The 25,310-nt window shown below is 35.6% G+C and overlaps 1 protein-coding gene across 9 annotated transcripts in view; it reads right to left on the minus strand.

The window, feature by feature from the left end:
* esn (espinas) overlaps nt 1-25,310 on the minus strand; it is a 400,966-nt gene that overhangs the window by 74,306 nt on the left and 301,350 nt on the right. For all 9 annotated transcript variants that reach the window (XM_073086550.1, XM_073086549.1, XM_073086551.1 and 6 more), the window contains exons 3-5: nt 24,733-25,192; nt 19,654-19,767; nt 18,636-18,764 (exon numbers count right to left, since the gene is read on the minus strand). In XM_073086550.1, the coding sequence (XP_072942651.1) occupies nt 18,636-18,764; nt 19,654-19,767; nt 24,733-25,192 (703 nt within the window). The remainder of the gene's footprint in view (nt 1-18,635; nt 18,765-19,653; nt 19,768-24,732; nt 25,193-25,310) is intronic.

The raw sequence follows: 25,310 nt of genomic DNA on the forward strand, positions 1-25,310 counted from the left end.
AACAAACTGTATGTACAGTTTGGCAAGCTATAATTAAATGTATTTTATGTGTACCAATTTTTGAATGAAATAAATAAATAAAAAAAAGTATAAATACTCGGGATATATTTTTTTTTATTGCACGGAAATTTTAAAAAAATACCTAAGTTACTCATTATAACATCAGCTAACTGCCACCTGGAGATTAACTATAACAAACAGATTAAAACAGAGTTAGACAGAAAAAATACGGACAGACATACTTACAAAAAAATAGTATGCTTTCATAATATTTATTATTTTGACATTTCAAATAAACACTAATATATTTTTTAATTTACAATTAAGCTACATTTCACTTGACGGTTAGCCCTTTGTGGGTTGTCTTCGGCATTACCACCTCCATTGTTAATCGCTGCTGCGTTATGATTTGAAGCGTATGGTTAGCGTGTTTCCCTTACCACACCCTTCAAACTAGAACACAGCAGCGTATAACACTGTTATTATGAAGCAAAAATAGATGAAGCAGTGGTGCCGCTGGAGGCGAACCTCAGAGGGTTCTACCATCTTCAAAAGGATAGGAGAGTAATAAACATTAGAAAAGTATTGATTTAATTTTTAAATATAACCTTTTAGTACGCAAGATGTCTTCCAAATAAATCGCGACTTTTTCAATTGAAAAGCGATACATTAATTTTATTTAGTCTGGTGTTTGACGCGGAGACGGATTTATAGGACGCAGTAGTGACAACGAAGCGCCAGACGGACGGACAGACGGCCGATATATTAGGACGGACGAATCCCGAAATACATCGTGGGATCGTTCCGCTTTGCACGTTTTGGTTTCGTAAGGTTCTTGCTATGATTTTTAAGATACAATTTTGTATGAAAATAATTGTCTCATTATTTCTTGCATAGTTCTTCATAAAAGACGACTCGCATGGCGGAGTGGTCCCTATACCGCGCGCAGAGGGTTCCGGGTTCGATCCCAGGTGAGACAGATATGTGTATATAAAATTAGATTTATTTTTTGTGTTTGTTTTCTTAAACTCCATTACATTTTACCAGCGTGGTAGACCATACCTCAACTCTTGACACTAAGAACTATCAGTTCCCAGCGGTGGGACAGTATTGGGCTTATCATAATATCTACATTTAACACCACTATCGTACATTTAAATAAACAAATTCAATAAAAAAAAACATAAAATTTGCACCTAGACGTAATAAATAAATTGGGCAAATTTAAATAAATAATATATGAAAAATTTGAAAAATAATAAATGTACAGATAAATTAATAAAATCTACATAAACTTCAAACAAAGAAATGTAGTTAGTAGAATAGGCCTCCGCTCCCGTATTTAGCCGTCTGCGATATATTTAGCGCTAAGTGCATTTTAATATCGGCTCACTAAAATCAACCCTTCGGGGAATGTCGCTCATTGTAGCGCGGAAACTGATCCAATTGCCAATCTATCTTTTAAGCGAGCGATAGCAAGCAAGCGCAAGCGATAATTCATTTTTAATACGCGCATAATTTTAAAACCAGATGTGTCCGGGATTCGAACCTTTGACCTTCTGAGCGAGAGGCCGAGTTTCAACCACTTGGCTATTATACACTAGCTTCTTACTCAACTAAGTGTGAAGCTGTATTGCCTGTAAAAGTAAATGAAATTAGCTTTACGGCGGAAGGCTCCAAAAATAATTTAAAATAATGGTCCTTACTGCTATTTGAGTGTCATAAAGACGTCTCTGTGGTTTTATTAGCTCTAACTTCAGCCACTTGATATCTACTAGACACTATAAGGATGCCAAGTTTGGTAACATTACTTCTTCTGACTTCGGCTGTTTGGGCTGCGTCCAACCTACAACCACTATTTTGTAGTACGTTGAAAGTGACGCAGAATGTTATCGATATACTCGTATGAAGCTGGTATGGAACTTTTTGTGATTCGATATTTCAACTTTTATATTTGACTAGCTCACCCGGCAAACTTTGTACCACCTCAAAATCTATTTAAGTATCTTAATATATTTCATATAAAATATAGCCTATGTTACTCGTGGATAATGTATCGGTGCAATAGTTTTTGAGCCTATTCATTACAATCAAACAAACAAACAAAGTTTTCCTCTTTATAATATTAGTATAGACTAGCTGACCCGGCAAACGTTGTGTTGCCATTTAAATAAAAATATGTTAAGGGTGAACAACCCTTATCACTTAGGGGTATGAAAAATAGATAGTAGCCGATTTTCAGACCTACTGAATATGCATATAAAATTTGGTGAAAATCGGCAAAGCCGTTTTGGAGGAGTACGGTAACTAACATTATGACACGAGAATTTTATATATAAGAAGATGTATATGAGGGGTTTACACTGAGTATTCAGAAGATCAGGCCAATATCAGGGAATTGTGGCATTCCTCTTTCGTTTTTCAGTAACATTTTTAGTTTACTCCAATCAAATTTACACTTTAAGACATTAATTTCTCATTCGAATACAATTCATTTAACATGAGAAATACAAATTTAAAATTATGTATGTATGATACAGACAGTATAAAAAAGTATTGAATACCTACATCTACAGAAGAAATATTTCTTTAAAAAATATATTCCTGCAAAATTAACAACCTTGTCGGTAATCGGTGATACTATCGAAATAATTTGTGTGTTTTTGTGAACCATTTTAACAAAAATACTTCTTGTAAATTTAAACAAACTAAATATATTATCGATATCGATACATTCCTGTGAAATTAACAACCTTGTCGGTAATTGGTGACATTATCGAAATAATTTTTGTGTGTTTTGTGAACCATTTTAGCAAAAATATTTGTAAAGTAAAACAAACTATATATATTATCGATATCGATAAAACTCAGAGAACTTCACTGTAACCTAAGGTTTCATATCCTCGACAATTCAGACATTGGATGGAGACGTAAAGGCGAGCGGAACTTTTCTTGCCAAAATATATTTTCCATTACGCAACGCCCTACGAGATAGGTCGTTGGCCTCATTTGGGATGATTTGTGATCGTCCCTTCAAAGCCTATTGTGAATTTGCGTATTTCATTTATTCTATTCATCGTGTAACACATATATTTTCATTTATTATAGTAATCATGTCATATTGTATCCGCTTATCAGGGATCAACAGAAAATATGATCGAAGGTGGTAGGTAACCCTTGTGGTTCGACTCCGGCGGCACCACCACCACACCTATTTCTGCCTAATAACAGCAGTGTTAGGCGCTGCTGTATTCCGTTTTGAAAGGTATGGTGAGTGAGACATACTTTTCCGAGGCGGTCCAGCTTAGTTCTCAGGGGTAGCGGCGCATCTGTGGCCGACCTCAGGTAGGAATATCTAATCCTATCTGGGGTTGATAACAGATGTCCATGGGCGGCAGAAGCCACTTACCATCAAGTGGACTACATGTTCGTCTGCTACTCCTAGAATATATCAAATGCCCTCATTGACAAAATGGCGCTTTATGTTTTGTCTCTCTTTTTGCGAAAAAGTGAGGCAGACAAAGAGACTTGAGCACTTACTTATTGTTACGTTAACTCAGTCTACTGAAGCAAACGGAACAGAATAATGGATTGAGTAAACGTAACGTAAAATTGTGGGATGTTTTGAAAACTCGTGGTAAGGGTACTGTATCTTTTATTAGCAATTCGTCAGTCTTATTCCCATACTTCTATTGCCACATAAGGGCATCATATATAACAATCCAATATTCGTTTTACGACTAACATATGACTGGTTTTATCTATAAATTATAATCAGTAAATTTGATATTGCCAAATTGACGTGTGCGCCATGGTTGTGGTTTATATGGAGTTCGCCCACCGCGGCCGTTGACCCCGCGGTAGAGCCTAGAATCTAGACGCACCAGCGCCTGGTACCCAGAAACTGAATTGGATCATTTGTAGTTGAAAGAAGAAGCTTTCTACACCCAGTTTTACTAGGATGCTATGGGTACCATGGACACAAACGTACCAACCCAGAACTGAAAGAATCCGTATGTAGACGTCTAGCCTGGTTGGCACAAGATCGAACTCCGAATACTCTGAGTGTCTGACTGGTATGGTGACCACTCAGTCACTGGGGTCTTTTATAACGCGGGACCTGGCTTGAATTGAGAGATGGAGAGACGGAGAGATTTATCTTTTGATTGAACAATAATGGAAAAACATCAAGGAAAGTAATGGAAAATGTCTCAAATTCTCTATAAGTTCTATGGTGTTCCAAAACGATGGCAAATAGTCGATGTTCATAATTACACACAGAGGCTTGAGGTTCAACTAATTTAAAAGTAAACACCTTAACCTATAGTTAACATACCACAAAGAGGAAAAAAACAGACATACAAAAAGCCAATCACTCATGACACTTGGCGTTTTAATCTACCCCTAAAACCCAAAGGGTTGTCTCAGGTGGGAAATAATTATAATCCCTTCGAAACAATTAATTAATCACCCCTTCAAGTGTTAAATATGTTTTCAACACCCCACCGCCACCGTGAAATGTGTTTCAACCCTTTCGAAACGCGTCAAATATTGTTTATTTACAGATATTATTTTTGGATTTTAACTTTCTAATGTTATTTTAATAAGTAAATATTTTATTAATTGATTATAAAAAAAAACTTTGAAAATTATTTTAAAAGGAAAATGTCGTAAAATATGACTTTTAAATTGTAGGATTTATATTATAACTAAGTAAGTGAAAATTAAAACATCATAATCTGTTACTTGGAAATCAAATACTTTGTATTAATAAAATAGAAAAAAAAAATTGAATAAACAACGTTTTCTAATAAAAAAGCTTAGATGTCCACTTTTTCTCGTACCTTATATTCCCGTCTGTTGTAACATTCAAATTTAATAATCTCATAAGTAAGGTTTATACGGACAGACGTACCCACAACAATGGAGGCACGTTTTATTTGGAGATCACTTTTTATACACTATAAACAAAGGCAGTATGCCCGCGGAAGCCGGCGTCTTTTATCAAAAAGAGAAAAAAGATCAGCGCCCGCGCATATGCGCCGCCATGTTCGAATTTTAAATCGGATGCGAAAAAAATTTAACGCAATGTGCAAGCAGCACGCGCGACGCCATATGCTAAGTTTAAAAAAAATAGCTTTTTTCGTAAGCGACTGCCGTCACAGATAAAAAATATTTTTTTCACTCATCAAACACTCATAGCGCAGATAAGGGAAAAAATGGTAACATAAGCATAATATTAGTAGAAGCCGGTAAGTTAAATAAAAACTTTACACAAAAACTGCTCATTTTGAGGTTAAATAGATGTTTTTGGAGGCGCTTGCACTGTTTAGGGCTGTCACGATTAATCTTAGTAATTATATTTAGTTATTTTAAGACACATCGGATAAAACCATTCATTGAGCTTTCAACATACCTAACTTATTGGTTTTGATGATAACGTAACTCATTACCATAGTTTCATGGAAGACCTCGGTCTTACATGAAATAAATGGTTTATTTTATTACTTAAGGCCAACTTAAGGCTAAAAACTTACTTAGTACAAACGGAAAAAATATATTGCTTAAATTCGAACTGAAATTTACAAAATTCAATATAAATTCAACACTGGACTTTTGTGGCATTTGAATCTATCTTTGTTATACTGAATTAGTGTGTGATGTCTTGGTTTTACTTTTATAGCAAGAAATATAAAGCTCTCTCTCTCTCTTAGGTATTTCTAGAAACTCTCTATGACCACTTTAAAAAATCTACAAACGTACTACTGACGCAATCTAGAATAGATTTTTTACAAATTAAATTTGATTGAGGTTTGAACGTGGAATTCAGTGTGATTACGTTGACCGATATAAATTAATTGTTCCTCATTAATTGACCTTATCCAAGTGCGAGTGTCAGCCCTAGACCGGCGCGCGCGCAGGACATCTGTCGTTTGAAATTTGTTCGTCAGCGCTGCGCAGATTGCGCTGTGACAGATATTATCTCAAATTATATTCCTTTATCGTTAGTGCACGTGCCGTTATCATATTAATACGATTTTTAATATGTTTTCTTGACAAGACTGAAATATGCACTTGCACGAATTATTACAACTTTCATCCTTACTTATTAGTCTTGAAACGAAATAAGGATTTCTTTTGGGTAGTAAATGAACATAATAATAATTAAATGTTTGTGCGTATGTATTCGATCCATCCCACAGAAACAGTTGTGAGATTTGCCGCGTAAAATAGGAATCACCTACAAAAGGTAGTAAATACTGTATTTAAGTCAGTAGTTAGTAAATGATGCCAGAAACTGTTCAACTCTGATGCCACCTCAGAGCCATTTCTATCTATATTAACAGAGAGGGGTGATATAATTAACTTAATGTTTTATAATGTAATAAGTACCTAGTCATCATCATCATCAACCCATTATTGTCCCACTGTTGGGCACGGTTCTCCTCTCAGAATGAGAAGGATTAGGTCATAGTCCACCGCGCTGGCCAAGTGCATATTGATAGACTTCACATACCTTTGAGATTTTTTTTATAAATCTCTCAGGTATGCAGGCTTCCTCACGATGTTTCCTTCACCGTTTAGCAAGTGATAATTAATTTCTAATACGCACATAATTTTGAAAAATCAGAGGTGCGTGCCTGGGATTTGAATCTCGGACCCCTCGATCGAGAGACTGAGTTTCTTAACCACTAGGCTATCACTGCTTTTATATCTATAAGTACCTACCTAGTAACTGCTAGTATCAAAGTAGGAGATATGTTTTACTAATTTAGTAACGAAACTAGTTAGATTGTATCTTTTATACAATAAAAACTTTTACTACTAAGAAGAAGTACCTAAATATCAAAAAGTAAGTTAAAACATTGATAACCGCAAAAAATACAGTAAAAGAGTATACTTTTTAGCGTAAAGTAGCATGTTTAACAAAGTAGCGGTAAGAGGGCAGTGAGGCTGGCTACTTAAGGGAAAATACTCTAATTTGGCGGGCCCTTTGTACTAACCATATTTTGCATACTTACCTTCGATCAACAGTCAGCTAATCTTTTTGTACGCCTTCATCTCGCCGCCCAATTGTTTGTAGAGAAATGGACCGTTTACTTTATGTACCTACTTATTTTTAATATCTGTAGTATGTGGAGTATTAAACAGGGTTTGAAGTTATGCTTTTATTTATGGACGCCATAGGATAATAGAGTGACGTTTGAACATGTGGGAGACGTCACATAAAAGTGATAAGTACGTCATTTTCCTCGGCCAAGTAAAACCATGACATGATCTCACACATAAGAGATAGAAAATGGCTCACGAAATATTCCATTGAGGTAAAACTTCCACTTATGCTCAAACTTAACATTGATCTCCATAGATTTCTTTAATGCTGATTTTGGTGAGTCCCTGATATGATTAGGACTCCTATCTTAATTAGGGTACAGGTGCAATGCTACCCTGAAGGACTAAATTCTATCGCCTCTGATAAGTATGCCTCACTTACTATACATTATAAAACAAAACACAGTAGCGTTGAAAACTGATGTTTTCAGACAGACACAGAGATGACCGTGGTGCCTCAGAGTCGAACCACAAAAGGTTCTACCACCAAAATTCTATGCGAGTCTATGAACACGGAAAGCTTTATTCAGCTCATGTTTCTAATAATGAAGTGTGGGCAATTCAGAGGGAGGACTGTCGCGAACAAAAACTCAGTTTTTTGAGAGTAAAAAAGTATTCAAATTTTGGGGGAGGTTTTTTGTATCACGGCTTATAGTCACCTGCCTAAGAGACGGTTAAAACGTGGACCGTGTGAGGCTTCGACGCGGAGTGAAGCCTTCTTCCTGGTTCGTCGCGGTGGGTCTGATTCGCCGCGACTTATTCGAAATAAATTTTACTTACTTTTAATATTTTTTACTTGTTACAGGTGTGTTTGCGTTACATTTTAACCTGTTTTTAGTCAGATAATGTCTTTTTTGTAAGTAGGAAGTGGACATACGATCTTATGATGCTCATTGAAGTCTGTGGACATCTGTAAGCAGTACACCGCACGAAATCAAGTTTAATGTGGGGGAAAGCTGAAAAATGCAACGCGCTTCATTTTAACTACTGCCCATGGAGTTCTGTAATTGCCTCCTAATAGGGCTTAAAGATCGAAATGAGGTCAATCACATAATTAATGTTGCCCTTGAGGACTAAGCTTGTATTGTAGTGCTTCATATTATAGTACGAGTAGTAGAAGTGCGTTTAACAATGAGAATCTAAGGAAGGTACCACACTAGCGACAGTGGCTGCTTGTCGTCAGCGACCGTCGGTGACGGTGGTCGACATGAGCTGACGTTTATGTTTTAGCTCCCTAACGACTATGTCTCATCTCCAACGAAGGTAATCGAATCATAGATAAACCAGAACTACTTTTAAGGGCGCTAATATGAAATATAACTACTTATTACTGTCACATCATGTTGAGCGGCTTTGACCTCCAGTGCTGAAGAAACGGGCGTTGTCTATGAATGAGCGGAAATAGTACGCACTGATACTACTATTTCTACTTCAAATACCTACATGTCTCTGATTTCTACTACATGCCCTTCAGAAGTAAATTGTCTGTCTTTAAGTCGAAGGATGGTGACGCCCAGTTCCTTACTGGACCAGTTTGGTATATCTGCAATATTAAGAGCAGGTGCTAAATTTTTGGTACGTCGAAGGCCTTTTGTGTAACAGTAATTAAGCGTCAATAAAACAATTTTAACTAAAATTTAAAAATATATTACGCTTTCTGTGAACAAGACAAGCAGTGATGGCCTGGTGGTTAAGAAACTCGGACTTTCGATCGAGGGGTCTGAGGTTCAAATCCCACGCACGCACCTCTGATTTTTTAAAGTTTTGTGCATATTAGAAATTAATTATCACGTGCTAAACGGTGAAGGAAAACATAGTGAGGAAACCTGCATACCTGAGAGATATATAAAAAAAATCTCAAAGTTATGCGAAGTCTACCAAAACGCACTTGGCCAGCGCGGTGGACTATGGCCCAATTCTTCTCATTATGAGAGGCGACCCGTGCCCAGCAGTGGGACAGTAATGGGTTGTTGATGATTGATGTACAAGACAAATATGTTTTAGACTAACGAATAACTTTACGTCTCACAAAATCATTATTGTAACTTCTTTTTTGCCTAATAAAAGTAGTAACGCGGTAAAGTACAATAACCGTAACGTACAACGAACAAACCCGGGTCGCGGCTAACACTAGTTATTAATGGCGGTTTATATTTAGCCGTCATATTCCGGGAAACACAAACGGACCTAAAGGTAGGAATCCTACAACTTCGCCATTCATCCATTCACTCATTCATGATTGAAATGACGCCTGCATGCTAATGCGCGGTCTACATACTGTTGTCTATGGGCGAGACAGAGACAAATATAGTGCAAATGCTAATCGCCCAGGCATGCGTTTCATTCATACGTTTTTGGATTGTTTGTATGAGTAATCAGCTAAGTACTATTACTAGGTTTCCCTCTAAAATGTTCGTACACTTTCGTTTGTTGCTGTTACAGGAATATTTACGTTCAATTTTAAGTTCTAATTGTATTTATTTGATAACGAAACTGTCATATGAATTAGCTAACTTGAATGCTAAAATCTTAAAGATCTTTTCGATGTTTATGGGTTAACTAAGTACTGAATGAGAAATATCCAAAAACAATTTAAGTTAAGCATGTACTCTTTAACATGAACTAAGTATTGTTATTATTTATTAAATATCTACTTAGTCATTTATGAAAGTAATTTAGTAAATAAATGAGTAGATACCACCGAATTTACGAGAATTTACCTACTTATTATTAGTAGTTATAAAAGTGCGAACTGAATTTCTTATTTGTTTATTTGTATCTCTTTGCAAGCTACAGATACCTACTTTATACAGCAAATAAGTCTATTTATCGCATTTCAGTAGAAGTTCGCGTGAATAAGTAACATCTACGTAAGGTTTGTATTGTTGTAGTGTGTATTTAAGAAGACAAAACAAGTATCCTGTGTAAACTTAAAGACGCCACGTAGCTAGCCCTAGACGTAAAACGTGACGAGAGCCCAATAAACAACAATAACCCCGAGTAACTCGCTTTTACGACGAGTAATATAATCTATGAATAAAACTATGTTCTATACTACCTGACCCCCAGTTCCCACGCCCAAACTAGAGAATCGGAGGTAAAAAAAGCATTACGGAGAACAAAATCATTTTCACACCTTCGCGGAAAGGTTTCAAACACACTTTTATTACGAATGTAAAATAATAATGAACGTAACTTTCTTTGGTTGTTCCATAAAATCGCGTCTTAGAGCGACATCTACCAGTATAAGTAGAAAACTTTACACATATTGCCATCTAGTGGTGTTTTTGAAAACTATTTATGACACCTTAACCAGCGCCATCTCTTAGAAGTTGGGTATAACTTTTATTATGCTACATAACAAAAGAGTAACGTAGTACTGCTACTGCCCACTAGATGGCTCTATACAATTAGTTTCATGATCTGTTCACTAGATGGCAGTGTTAGTAGCATAAGTGACACCGCTGTGATATTTATTTCCAAAGTGTAACACAAATATTAAAATGCCGGGGGTAAGTACAATAAATTATTGTTAATTATAATTATGAGGAATAAAAATAAATACTTAATAATAAAGAAACGGAGTTATGAAATGAACAGACCTGAGAAATTTTCTTTTGATTGCAGACACTTCACAATAAATAATACTTTTTAAACAAAAGAAACCGATCCATACTTAGTTTTACGTCTAACTTTGCCATTATCTTGGAACAAAATAATTCACAGGTGAAAGTGAAGAGTGTTTTATTGTGAAGTCTGTGGCTTGGCCATTGATTCCCATTATGACAAAGTTAGTGTTTTGATTGTTAGTGGTTTTACGCAAATAACTGTAAAAGAGAAACATTAAATTAATCTTCAACAATAAATGACATATTATTTCGAAATTTCACTTTTACGTTTTCATTATAGTTACTTTATAGTTTAAATATATATATTTTAAAGATTTTTCAGATATATTATAGTTTAATAACTAGAAGTCTAAGTACTTAAACATTTCCAAAGTGTATATTAAAGTAAAAAATCAGAAACCAGTTATTTTTCGTAACAGTATAAAAAAGTAAATTGAAGCAGTGGCTCATACAACAGACGTAGGTATAAACGGCAAAAGTTTTCGTAGTTCTAACGACTCCATCGCTACACATATTTAGGTACTCTTTGTGTTAGCGATTTGAAACTGTTTTGTTCTGATTTCAAGAAATTTGTAAAGAGATAATTATGGTTATGAAAATCCTATGTTATTACTCGGGACAGTAATTCATCTGTGACCTCGTGTTCCTATCCTATTTGGGTGGCAGTTTATAGGTGGCAGTGACTACTTCGACTATTTAATATTCCTAGCTGCATAAAATTTTTAACAAAAAATACAACCGACGTCTATGTCACTACAAAGTAAAAAATAATTGAAATGAAAGTCGGCGCTCAATATATTTCGTCGGATAACGATGTAAACAGCGTGTCTAATATGAGCGCCGACTACAGAAATATGTACTAAACCAACACTTATTTAAATTATTTTTTATTTTGTAGTGACAAAGAAGTCGGTTGTATCAGCTTGTAAATTTTGTAACTATTAAAAACTTAAGACAACACAAAAATAAGGCATACCTAAACTTCAACTAGAAAACCACCCCAAGTCATAAATTGGGATTTCTAATAAACAACTCCACACCGCCATCTGTCGCCCGTTCATTACTCGCAATAAATCAAAAGTGTGTCAACAGATGGCGGTAAAAGTTGCGCAATATATCTCGGGAAGGCGGGAAAGATTGTATTTACGAGTGTTTCGAGTTTACGAATGTCACATGTGTGGTTATTATTTATGCTGTATAAGAGGTGAGAAGAGATATTAGAAGATGGTACTGCTATATTGGATTTTTTTTGAATGTGGAATATCCATAATAAATATACGGATGTAAAAATATTTTACAAAACACCTAAAATAATGCGTAATGATTTACGTTGTTATAAACTCAGAATAGTTTTTTCTTGTCTATAATTTATATTACAAGAAAATTTTTGAATAATGATTTTTAGGCTGTACCTTAATACATTTTTTAAGGTACCATGACGAGGTAATAAATTGTAAAATAAAATACTTATAAATGTAAAACATTTTTAATAGATAATAAACGTACTTTTATATAAATAAAATATTGTAGCTAATCAAAGGACACATTTATTTTTATTTGTAAGCAGTATGGAGTAACCCTAATAACATTAACCCGTCCACACGTGTTCCGTAACTGGTAATGGGTAATGGGTCGTTTGGACCACACACGACGACTTTAAATGTCTTGTGATACACTATGCGGGTTCATAAAATGCCCTTAAGTTGTTTACAAGGTTCTGTTACAAATAATAAAGAAAAGGAACAATATATGTAGATATTATACTAACTGTGTAACTGTATGAGTTTATAATGTATGTTTTTTTTTTATATTTTCAAAGTACATACTATATAACAATAGTGTTCAGTTCTGCTATATCCTGATTTGAAGGGTGTGGATAGGAAGACACACAGAGGCGTTATGTTTGCCTTCAGGGAAAGTAACGCATTTGTGGGCGATTTCATGTAGGAATCTTATTCTATATGGGGTTCATTATAATATGGAGATGTCTAAGTCCATCGAAGGCAGTCGTCACTTACCTTAAGGTGGAGTTGTAAGGAGGAGTAAGTTAGCTTGTTTACTATTTTAAATTATACTTATTACATAAAAATAAGTTTTTTAATTATTGTTTCTTTGCGGGTCGTAAGAAACGGAAAGAAATTAGAGGACATCACTTTGAATTTTCTGAAGTGTGGATTAGTAAGCATCGTGTTTTAATTTATTTTCTTGTCATATATTATCTACACACGTACTAATAACAATATTTTACGATGCCTTACGAAGCGCTACACCTAAGTTTAATAACAGAGAGTGTATGGTACTCATACCTGTTTCATATCAAAACTGTTTATATCTTGCAGAAGCCATAAATAAAGGGGGCAAGACACATATGTTACGGAGTTCCTTGGTATAATATGTTACTGCAGCAGTTAGTATTTTTGATTTTATTATGATTCAAACGAATATAACTAGGTATTAAATTTAATAAATACTTAAAGTACGTATGTACTGGGAGTTGAAATAGAATTTTAAAGATGTTTTTCACATAAGTAAAATACGCTCCATATGTGTGTATGTTCTATAGTTGAAAATGTCTGAAATTTTGGGTAAAAATACGAATTTCTCACGCATAGATAACACTTCCATGCCACGATAGAGTTAGATTTGCTGTAAAATAGAAATATATTGTCGATGGTGCTTAGTTTACGGTTCTGGAAAAGTTTTCCTATAAAAAAAAACAATACCCTTACCAGGAGTTTTTACGTTTCGACAAATATGACTGTTTTGGTATTTGTTTACGTATTGGCCCATACGATTTCCTAGTTCTGACACAATCCGCTAGGGGCGCTGATTGGAATTTGTATGGGCAAATACGTAAACAAATACCAAAACAGTCATATTTGTCGAAACGTATAAACTCCTGGTAAGGGTACAGGTATGAAACCATTAATCTACCGGATCTTATATATCTTATATCTCTCTATTTAAAGTAGAGACATAACTCCGTCATAACTTTGATTAAACTCAAAGAAACCATTATGAGGAATCGAGTCGCGACACCGTGAAATCAGCCAGCCCCCGCCCGCCCTCGCCCGCCCCCGCCCAATTAGCGATTAATGTAGTGGAAACTCTGGTTTTGTGGTTCTTTTGGGGTTGCGCTTTCTTACAGTTGTTTGTTTCCATTGTCATAGACAAAGAGTATAGTAACCTGTATAGGAGTCAAAGATAACACGGTTTTGTGCGTAGATTGAAAATATAATAAAAAGATAAACATTACGTAAATATTATATAGGTTTCTTTGTATTGTTTTTGTCATTGTTAGTATGTGATAAATAATGTATACTCGTATATAATCTTACATACAACCAACCTTACAGGGTAACCTAATGCGTTAGTTTAGGTTACATATATATTATTATATATGATACTAGTTGACCCGGCAAACGTTGTGATGCCATATAAATAAAAAAATGTTAAGGATGAACAACCTTTATCACTTAAGGGTCTGAAAAATTGATAGTAGCCGATTCTTAGACCTACTGAATATGCATATGCAAATAAAATTTGGTGAAAATCGGTAAAGCCGTTTCGGAGGAGTAAGGTAACTAACATTGTGACACGAGAATTTTATTATTAAATAGTACGCACATATATACTGTGATAAATGAAAACTGCTTGTCTGGGATTCGAACTTCGGACTTCTATTCGCGAGATCGAGTTTTTATGCACTTATCTAGGTATTCAAGATAACATTACATCGTTTATGACGGAGTACAATGGAAAACAGTCACTGTTAAATATTAGCATTCTCTCGAGCGTGGTAATGACTTTTCAACACCGTTATTTTTGTGACTTCAAAATTTATATTTCCACAATTACATTTTTCATATATTACTACAACTTTATCTTAAGATTAAATCTTTTAAATAAAAAATAACTAAGTATATTTAAGATAATAATTTTATACTCATCGTTAAAAACATAAAATACCTAAAAATATTTAAGATATTGATTTATCGCACAAAATGTTTACTTAATAACTTAGTCATGTTACCGCTAACATACTTAAGTTAAAACACTAAAACCTATCTAAATAAAAAAACCGGGATTTATTTTGGAATGTTACATAGTTGACAAAGTAAGTATAATGATAAGTCAAATCAAATCAAATTTTTTTATTCAAAATAGGTTCTTTACAGAGCACTTTTTGAGTATTATAAACATTCCGTTAAGATTAGGAAATTCCGCATTCAATTCCATTCGACCAAAACACTGAGATATCTTAAGTAAAAAGATTCCAGTAACATTACTTACTGCGAAACTCTCTAGGGGTGCAGACGCGGAATTGAACGACAGTGGCGACCTCTTTGATTTTATTTGCGCTTGCCCGCTTTGCTTTGCAAATTGTTGAAGGGTTGTTGTCGATGGAATCCAAAATATCGACTATCGATATTAGGAAAATGCATAAAAAAATAAACATGTAATATATACTTAACCATAATGTTGTTTTTTTTCTTTTACATGTAATAGTGACTTGAACACACACTAAGATAAGAAAACACTCAGACCCAGATGAAATTCAACACATCCTTTTATAATCTATATCAGTGATCATCACATTTATATTTTTTCTATGGATTCTCCTAAAAACATTTCAATAGTAATTAAGACAAGTCCCTCTATATGGTAGGTTATATTTGTCAGGTCTTTTAATAATGTGTTTTAATGGCTTATGAGTTTCCAAAACATCCCCTAAATCCTATACTTATAATTATAGTAGGGTATAATTGTAGTGAGGTGGATGAACGTAGTGGTGTCTACAGCTTTTTTTAATATCTGCAAATTTCAAAAGTCCTAGCTAAGAATAAAGTTATTATTATTTACTGAAATAGTGTCAATTTTACTTAGGGTTATTTTTATCGATAATCTGGGAACATTACTGGTTTCTTGCAGGACGGCACTTAAATGCGACGGCGAAGTTGCGGCGGAGATCGTCTGCGACGGAATTAAGTTATGTCTATCTTTATGTTCCGTACAAATTTTGTGTATAGAATGACAGATATATCCAAACTATTTTGTAGATGACTGTACTATTATTTCGTCATAGAAATAAGGGCAGGATAGGTGAGTTAATAATGACGACAATCATATTAGGTTGTAATAACAAAAGGACTAAAATGGGCGTAGACGCTAGTTTATATTTGTAATATTAATAGCAAGTGTGATATGAACTTAATGTTTATCTTACGTTTCGCTTTTTTTGTAAACGTCAAAAATGAATACGATCAAGTTTAATCTTTTAGTAATTATCAAAAGGAATTATTTTTTAATATCAAAAGGAAGTTGATTTTTAATTAAAAAACGAAGAAGGTAGGCACTAATAACGGATAATAAAAGTTGGTTAAAGTCCCCCAAGTTAGACAAATAAAACTTCATAATCGGCCCCATGAAAAAAATTACAATTTTCGCCGAATCAGCGAACTGAAATAAAAACTTCGGCAATTAAAAAAGCACATTAAACCTTGCAAATGAAGGGCCCGACCCCTAATTGTTACGAGAAGTTTCAATGCTTTTCTTAATTTCTGGGGCAATCAACTTAAATGCAGCCTTAGTTAATTTGAGACACGCATTCCATTTGGAGTGGAAAAGCGAAATGGATAGGTTCGAAAAGGCTACGTTTAGTCCAGGAGCTTTTCCTTGCTATAGGCAAATACTTTTGATGGTAATTATTTTGCGCTTAAGTTTACCAAACATGATGGATCTTGATTTAAACGGCTATTTTCGTGCGACAGAATAATTTTAACAGTCAAATTTTGACGCAATAAAACAAAACCATTTAGTTCAACTAAACTATGTCACATCAAACAATTTTAACAGGCTAGCAAATAAGTCAAGTAAGAAAGAACAATACTTCCTAAATATCAAAAAGGATGGATATATCAGCGATAGGCTTCCCAAGCCAAAGATTATGGTTAGATCGGGCACGCCAATACTAATTACAGTCAAAAATGCTCAGAGTCCTTTACACACACAGGTTTTGTTATGTTAAAATACTTTATGTTTTATATTCTGGTTTGAAGGGTGTGCCAAGGGAGACATACTTTTCCGACGCATTCCAGCTTTGTCCTCAGGAGTAGCGGCGCATCTGTGGCCGACCTCAGGTAGGTATATCTAATCCTATCTGAGGTTGATTACAGATGTCCATGGGCGGCAGTAGCAACATACTACAGTTGGACTGCATGTTCGTCTGCTATTCCTACATTATTATAAAAAATACAGACACCTACTTTTGTTTTATTTAATTTAGGCGAAACAAAAAACGCTGGTATCAATTGCTCTAGACAGGAGGGTTCCGTATGATTTATGTATTGTGGAATTAAAATGTTGCGAGGGCGGGCGGCGGTAGGCTGCGGCCACGCTAGGGCGGATAGCGGGTAACAAATACAAATATTTAACGGTACTTTTAATTAATAAAGCATTTTTGTGCATGTCTAAGATTTTTCAGGAATGCTTAGAATATTATAGATTATTATTTATTTTGAATTTATCATATATATAAAATTCTCGTGTCACAATGTTAGTTACCGTACTCCTCCGAAACGGCTTTACCGATTTTCACCAAATTTTATATACATATTCAGTAGGTCTGAGAGTCGGAACTATCTATTTTTCATTCCCTAAGTGATAAGAGTTGTTCACCCTTAACATTTTTTTACTTATATGGCAATACAACGTTTGTCGGGTCAGCTAGTATTATATATCCTCGTCACCACCACCGGAAGGTGGCTTATACTCCAAAGCGAGGAGGGTGGTTTCAAAAAGAGGTCCGCGCCCAGTGCGGGCATATAAAAGAGGCTGCTTCATTACATCTGGATTTTTTTATTTAACACGAAATGAACTGGTAAAATATTTCCCATTATTTTTCCACTATAATTCTACTAACGTTATTAATTCTTCTTAGACATATACATTAAATACTTTCCTCATAGTGTCTTTGTACTACGCATAACACACACTAAGATATTTTTAATGCATTAACTAATCAAATTTTGTAAGCTATTTAAAACCAGAGTTGTGACTGACTAACATACTTCTGCTTTACCTCAACTAGAATTATCGGAGAATACGCTATCTTCTTACCCACGCACACACCCGCACCTCAGCGGATAAAGATAAAAGAGTGTTAATACAGCTTCAGTAACGAATGGCCGGCTTAGCTCCTGACGCTGTAAGCCAACGCTCTTCAACTTTTGTTTATCTCAATTGAGACTTGTGCAATGAGGCCGCGTTGATTAAGTAACATCATTTGATTTAGTTAATCTAATTGTTCTGTATGGGTTTATTTTATTTACGGTGTAATTTTGATTTCATTTGATTTAATTTCCGGCAGATGGAAAATTTATATAATATTAATTAATGTACGAGTATTTGTGGTAATTTACCACTATATTTTCTGACTAGCTGACAACTTTGTATCGCCTCAAAATCTATTTTTCAAATATCATATAAAATATAGCCTATGTTACTCGTGGATAATGTAGCTTTCGAATGGTAAAAGAATTTTTAAAATCGGTCCAGTAGGTTTTGAGCCTATTCATTACAATCAAACAAAATTTTCCTCTTTATAATATTAAGTATAGATTCCGAGAGTGCGTCTGTACTTCTCTGATATCTGTACATCGAAACTCGATTTTAATGTGACTTCGACTATTGTAGGTACAAAAAAATATAACAGTTTTTATATCTTGATCTTGAAAAATAGCAGTCATACAGCAGAATCAAACGTAGCATAAGATTCCTGTGCGGCGGTGCTTATTCGTTAGATGCAAAGAGCCTCAGGCTCTTGCTATGCCGCAGTGGCGTTTGAAACCGTTGGTCAAAGGACCAATGTATGTTAAAATACTTGGTACTCACCCGCTCGCAAGGCGCCGGCGCGTGCAGCTGCCTGGCCTGTCCTCGGCCCAGCGCCTCCCGCTTCCTCTGCGCGCTGAACAGCCGCAGCTCCTTGCGCTCCTCGTCCGACAGCGCGTGGCAGTAGCGGACCTGGAATGGAGGTTGGTGGATGATGAGTTGATGAGTACCCGTTAAAACAAAATTATTGTCAGTACTATTTCAGAGGGTTATAGTTCATAAAACGTCGTATTTGTGTTATGTTCATAGAAGTAATTGAAGGCATTCGATTTTATAATTTCAATAATTTGGAATGTAATAGTTGTATTAGAATGTATTAGTTTTGGAATGTAGTTTGAATCCTAACTTAATAGCATGGATTTCTGCGAAGTAACGCCTGATACAATTAACTATCTAATTTGGAATGTCTAAAAATGTAGTAAGTAGATAAATTAATTAATCCACAACTATATTTTAAGTTCACTGTAATGTTTAGGGTTATCAACACCATCAGGCTACGTTGCATTTTAGAACATTGACAATAGTTGTGACATTAGAAGTGACTACAGAACATTTGTGACTACAGAAGGTGGTAGAACCCTTTGTGGTTCGACTCCGGCGGCACCACCGCCACACCTATTTCTACCTAATAACAGCAGTGTTGGGCGCTGCTGTGTTCCGGTTTGAAGGGTGTGGTAAGGACTTTTCCGAGGCGTTCCAGCTTAGTCCTCAGGGGTAGCGGCGCATCTGTGGCCGACCTCAGGTAGGAATACCTAATCCAATCAATCTGGGGTTGATTACAGATGTCCATGGGTGACAGTAGCCACTTACCATCAGGTGGACTGCATGCTCGTCTGCTACTTCTATATTATTAAAAACCAAAAAAACCCCTATATACCCATTTCTATCTCACTGCTGAACACAGGTCTTTTCACAATGGAACAAATTGGAACCTACATATATAAGACATAACTTATACAGAAATCTTTAAAACCATGATAAACCATTAATATTACAAATTTTAATTAAAAAAGATGTTAACCTCATTATCCTGGGGCGGCAGTTGCTGCAGCAGCTGTTTCAGCCGGTACCGCTCCCCGACGCTGTTGACGTACGGCACCTTGTCTTCTGGGATCGCTGAGAAGTACAAATGGACCTGGAATTAAGAAAAATAAACGTGGATTAGGTTACTTTATAGAGCTTTACATCGTTTCAATAAGTAACAACTCGACTCCGGAGACAGCATTGCTAAATCTGCCTAATAACAGTAGTGTTAAGCGTATTCCGGTTTGCATGGTGTGGTAAGGGAGGCATACTAATCTTATGCTTTCCAATTTAGTCCTCCTAATCCTCAGGGGTAGTAACTTATCTGTAGCCAGCTTCAGATAGAAATCTAATTTTGTATGTGGTTGATTACAGATATCCATGGTCGGCAGTAGCCACATATCATCAGATGGATTGAATACTTTAATATTGTAAAAAATGCTTTTGTTTATGAGATGTCCATCTAACGATTAGTCCTTAGATGGACATCTGATGGACAAGAGACTCTTACGCAAGGCATTTGAACTTAGGTTTAAATGTCTTGTGTAAGTCTCTTCATGTTGTTCCTTATCATGTTGATCAAAACAGAACACATCAGAGCATTACACTACTGTCTTTATGAATATCAACTAGCTCTCTTACACCCTCAGTCTTTTATAAGAAATTCGATTCTCAGAAATAGCCTTTATTAGTAACTTAAAGCTTAATTTATGCTTTATTTAGTACCCGTTAATATGTCACCAGATTGCTCACATGACTAATAAATCATATCGATTCAGCATCAACGAACAATATGATTGCAACATGGCCCATGTGCAACGCTCGATTGCGCAACGTTGCGACGATTGCGATACGCTCCATTCACGAGAGTTGCTTGGGTTTATTGCCTGATATTTACAAATAAATCTTTATGTAGTTATGTAAATTAATCGAATGCTGACAGATATGCTTGTTTATAGGTTTAATAATGAATATTGATTAATCTTTGATTGTAATTTATAACAGTCTGGCTATAACCCTGGTTTTATCAGAATGTGGAGGGTAATGTTTGTCGGGCGTTTGTATGCATGTGTGTATCATTATTTGGCATTTCCTACAGCCCAATGGCTTTACGGATTTTAACTTATGAGGTATCGTTGGATTCGTTTGACAGTAGAAGTGACATTGGCAATATTTGGAGGTAGTTAGAAAAGTTCAAATGATTAATGGAGGAAGTAAGTCACCTATCCGTAAGGGATCAAATTTCGCTGAATATAAATACGTATTTTAAAACAAGCGATTAAGTGACAAAAAATACAAGAAAAGGTCTGAACTACAACTTTACATGTTTCGTGGAGTACGACAATCATTATAAAATAAATTTAGATACAAGACAACATACCTTGAAATGAGGTTGTAGGTTACAAAAAAAAAATCAATCTATTTGCACAAAATATTTTAATATTTTTAATCTACCCATTCAAACATGGTAATTAACTATACTATCCAATGACAACAAACGCAACTGACTGCTTAACGTGTGCTCTGACACGCGGAAGCACGCATGAAAAGCCACTGGCGATCACCCATCCAACTTCCGGCCGCGCCTCACATTGCCTAACATTGTAGACCATTTACAGCGTATACAAGTTGTGGGAACACTTGTAGATACTATTTATAGTTTTATTAGTTACTTATTATATTTTTATAGGTGATTTAAAAAACTTAGGGTGGATTGCACCAACATAGCTTTAACGGTAACAAAAACCTAATCTGCAGTCAAATGTACGGGTCAGTAATTAATGGGTTACACCATTTTAGTTACGGTTAACATGACGTTACAACTAACACTTCATGTTAATCGGTCAATTTCGGTCGGTTAAAGTTATTGTTTCTGTCAACGTCTACTAAAAATTGTGGTGACAGCGATATAAATAAAGCTAATTAAAAATAACTTGTTAACACACAGATTTGTTGTAACAATTCTGTGTGTTAACAAGTACATATTGTCAAAGGCTATTGTCAAAGGTATTGTTATAGTTAACGCAAACTTTAAACAGGTCGTCATCGGTACAACCCACTTTTAGATAAAGTGTTTTAAATTAGTCTTTCCTTTACAGGCAGACATAAATTTATGGATAGATCTTAGGGAATAATCTTAAGGGAGTTATACACAAACTTTTATTACGAAACTGAACAAAAATAAAAGAAGTAATTAACGGACAGAAGACAAATAAATGTCCCTACGGTTCACGTGTCTAATAAAGTCGTCGGCTAATGAAAATGATACGTGCGCAGCATCCCAGATCTTAGGGCTTAGGGGTGGGTATGTAATGTCTTTCGTGATATTAAATTATATCTGCTACGAAACTACGTATGCTACAAGCGTGTGGGATTAATCTGACGTCATAATGTTGATTTGGTTTATGACGCAATATGTTCGTAATACTGATTATTTTTCGTATATCAATATAGAAGATGTTTTCGGAGATAGAGAATGGTGCCAGGTCTTTGGTTATCGTCTTACGAGTATATGCCTTATTAATAGTCAATCTATCCAATGTTTTTCCTATCGCAATATCTATACTTATACTGTGGTAATATTATTGAGTCATTGTAAAATTACGAACTTTGAGAGGCAATTAATTGAATATAATGATTAGTAGGAATAAAACGCATATCAATAATATATCAATATTGTATTTTCATATTTCAATATTTACTATTTTATGTTATTTTATTTGCATTGTAGTTTACGTCTAATTGAGGTAACACTTGTGCTGTGTCTTATTGCTCTTTTTTAATATTTACCGATTGTGTGTGTATAATGTTTGAAGGTGGTAGAACCCTTTGTAGTTCGACTCCGGCGACACCACCGCCACACCTATTTCTACCTAATAACAGCAGTTTTAGGCGCTGCTGTGTTCCGGTTTGAAGGGTGTGGTAAGTGAGACAGACTTTTCCGAGGCGTTCCAGCTTATTCCTCAAGGGTAGCGGCGCATCTGTGGCCGACCTCAGGTAGGAATATCTATTCCTATCTGGGGTTGATTACAGATGTCCATGGTCGGCAGTAGCCACTTACCATTAGGTGGACTGCATGCTCGTCTGCTACACCTATATTATAAAAAAAATCGTTGGTGTAACATAATAATAAATAAATAAATAGCACAAGTTCTCAATTTACGCGCCTAGTTTCGTACTTTTACAGGTATGAGATAAAAATGGTCATTTGCAACTTCTTTAAGTTATTTAACTGTCAGTTAAGCGGAGGCAGGGAGGGAGCGCCCGGGGAGACATTTTAATTTTTTGCTCCGCTGCCCCGGGATTACTCTGTTCCTGTAATTATAAATACCGGGGCACAGTTAATTTGGTATTCAAGACGGTACTAGCCTCCGGGACTCGAGTACCGGTTCATATTTATTTCGGTGTAACTCGAGTTTTTGAATATTCATTATTTTTAAAGTGCGTGACTGTAAGTAATGGGTTAATGTAGGTTGGTTATCTTTGATTTGGTTTAAAGTGGTCTGTAATGGATTAAAAATAAGAATGTTAATGTAATTAAGCACAAAGATAGGACGCTTTCTATATTCATAGCGTTAGGATTTGGGTCGTGGGTGCTAATAAACACATGCACATAGATTTTTGTATGTATGTTAGTCTTTGCTAATACACATTGACTAAATCCAGAACATAAATTTACGTAATTTAATCATTTAGTTTAGTTTAGTTTAGTTATCTGCCTAATTGGAGTACCTGGAACGTGAGTATCTGCGTACAAAAACGTATGCATGCACCCATGCCTTACTTGCACATTTTTTTAATTATAATCTTAATAAAAAATAAAATTTGTCATGATCACATAAACACATAAAAATGCAAATTGAACAATGTTACAATCCATTAAGCTCTTTCTTAGTTCGAAGACAGATAGACAACATCAAAATTCGGGTTTTGTTTTGGTATCGTGTGATATATCTGCATATCTAAATATGTGCATATATCAGAGTAACACTTTCATTTTATCGATATGAAAGTAAATAAAATATATTATTTCTGAATAATATTCCAATGTTTGTAAATTTCTAATTTATCGGAAAGATAAACATCAATAATACATTCGTACGGCGAATAGTTCTCATCGGAAACAAATATTTCTGAGTAAACTTGAAACAATAGCATTGTACGGTAACAAAGGAAGTGCTTCAATGGCTCCAAAACATTGGAATATTCTAGAAATACAGCGCACCTAAAGTTTCGCACCAACTACCTAAGTCTAGGTAGCAAACTTTGTCTTTATGTTCGTTGTAACAAAGGCTAAAATAGCGTGCATCTCTCAGTCTATGCTCAACAATTAATGTGGGATGTTGTACCAAGTTGTTGTCAAGCGTTTATAGATCTTATAGTTCGGTGAAAGGGTGTATATTCCGTTGAAATGAAAAGCAATATCTTTCGCTAAGGACGTCGATCAACTGAAAGATTTACAGGTTCAGGGAACTGGACTGAAGTGTGTTTCCTTTTGTGTCTACTGCTTCTTATAGTTTGCAATCAAATGGGGTACATTTTCATAGATTTGATTTGTCAATTTATACTAGAAAATACCGAAAAAGAATGCTACGGCCGTGCCGCTTTTTTTGGCTTTGGCTCGACTTGGCGGAGGCACTGCTGTGCCTCCAGATATCTTATAGAATAACAGTTTCCCATAGGTGTAACCTGCTTGGTATTTTAAATGTTACAATCATTCTATTAGCAATGATCTATGAGAGAATACCTAGTTATGAACCGCAGTAAAATGTACCCCACGCTTTTTACTCTGCATTGAATTAAAATTTTATTGAGGCGATTCATTACGATTGATTTATTTAATTTCTAGTTTTTAGTTCCATTAGCAAAAAACGCGTGTTTTTTTAGTTTTTTGAAAACTATTATTTAATGTAATTACAATTTAGATATAACCAGTTTTATCTCGATAAATTATATTGTATATTACACTTATTTTCTCTCTTTTAAAAAATATTTGGTCACTAGAATTCCACCAATAAAAAAACGTATCGAAAATGTATACACGGAAAATTAATAAATTATGAAAGAATCTAAATACCTGTTCGGGCCTGAGCCCCGGCGGCACCCACGTGTACTCCTCCAGCGCGCAGCCTGAATCATCATCGCTCTGCGAGTGCCGGTGAGGGTCTCCGGGCTTCATCAACCTCTCCGCGTGCTCCAGCAGCCCCCGGAACTTGCTCTGCGGCACCGGGTGGGGGGACAGCGACATCGCGGACTGGGGGGACTGGGGCGACTGGTAACTCTGCCCAGGTTGGTTCAGTTGCGAGGAACTTTGACTGATCCCAAAGTCCTGGTACTGACTTCTTCGGTAATTGGGGTAGGAGTAAGGGTGAGGTGAGTTCGAAGAGCTGGGTATTGAGGAGCCGCTGTGGCTTGGCTGCGGGGAGGGCAGATGAGGGGGTGGGGAGGAAGGTGCTGGCGGGGGCGGCGACGACTGCTCGTGTAGGGGCGGCGGTGAAGACCCCGTCGGTGACACCACGCAGTTTCTGCAAACTGGCCTGTAACAAGAAAAAATAGTATGTTAAAATTACGAAAAGCAAAATGCAGTTAACAAAGTATTGGAAATTTTGATGTGTTCGTATACTCTGGGTGCGCAAGCAAGGTCTGTTTAAGGGT

This window comes from Epargyreus clarus, unplaced genomic scaffold (assembly GCF_041222505.1).
Source record: "Epargyreus clarus isolate Ecla_fem2 unplaced genomic scaffold, WU_Ecla_fem_2.2 ptg000024l, whole genome shotgun sequence".
NCBI lineage: Eukaryota > Metazoa > Arthropoda > Insecta > Lepidoptera > Hesperiidae > Epargyreus > Epargyreus clarus.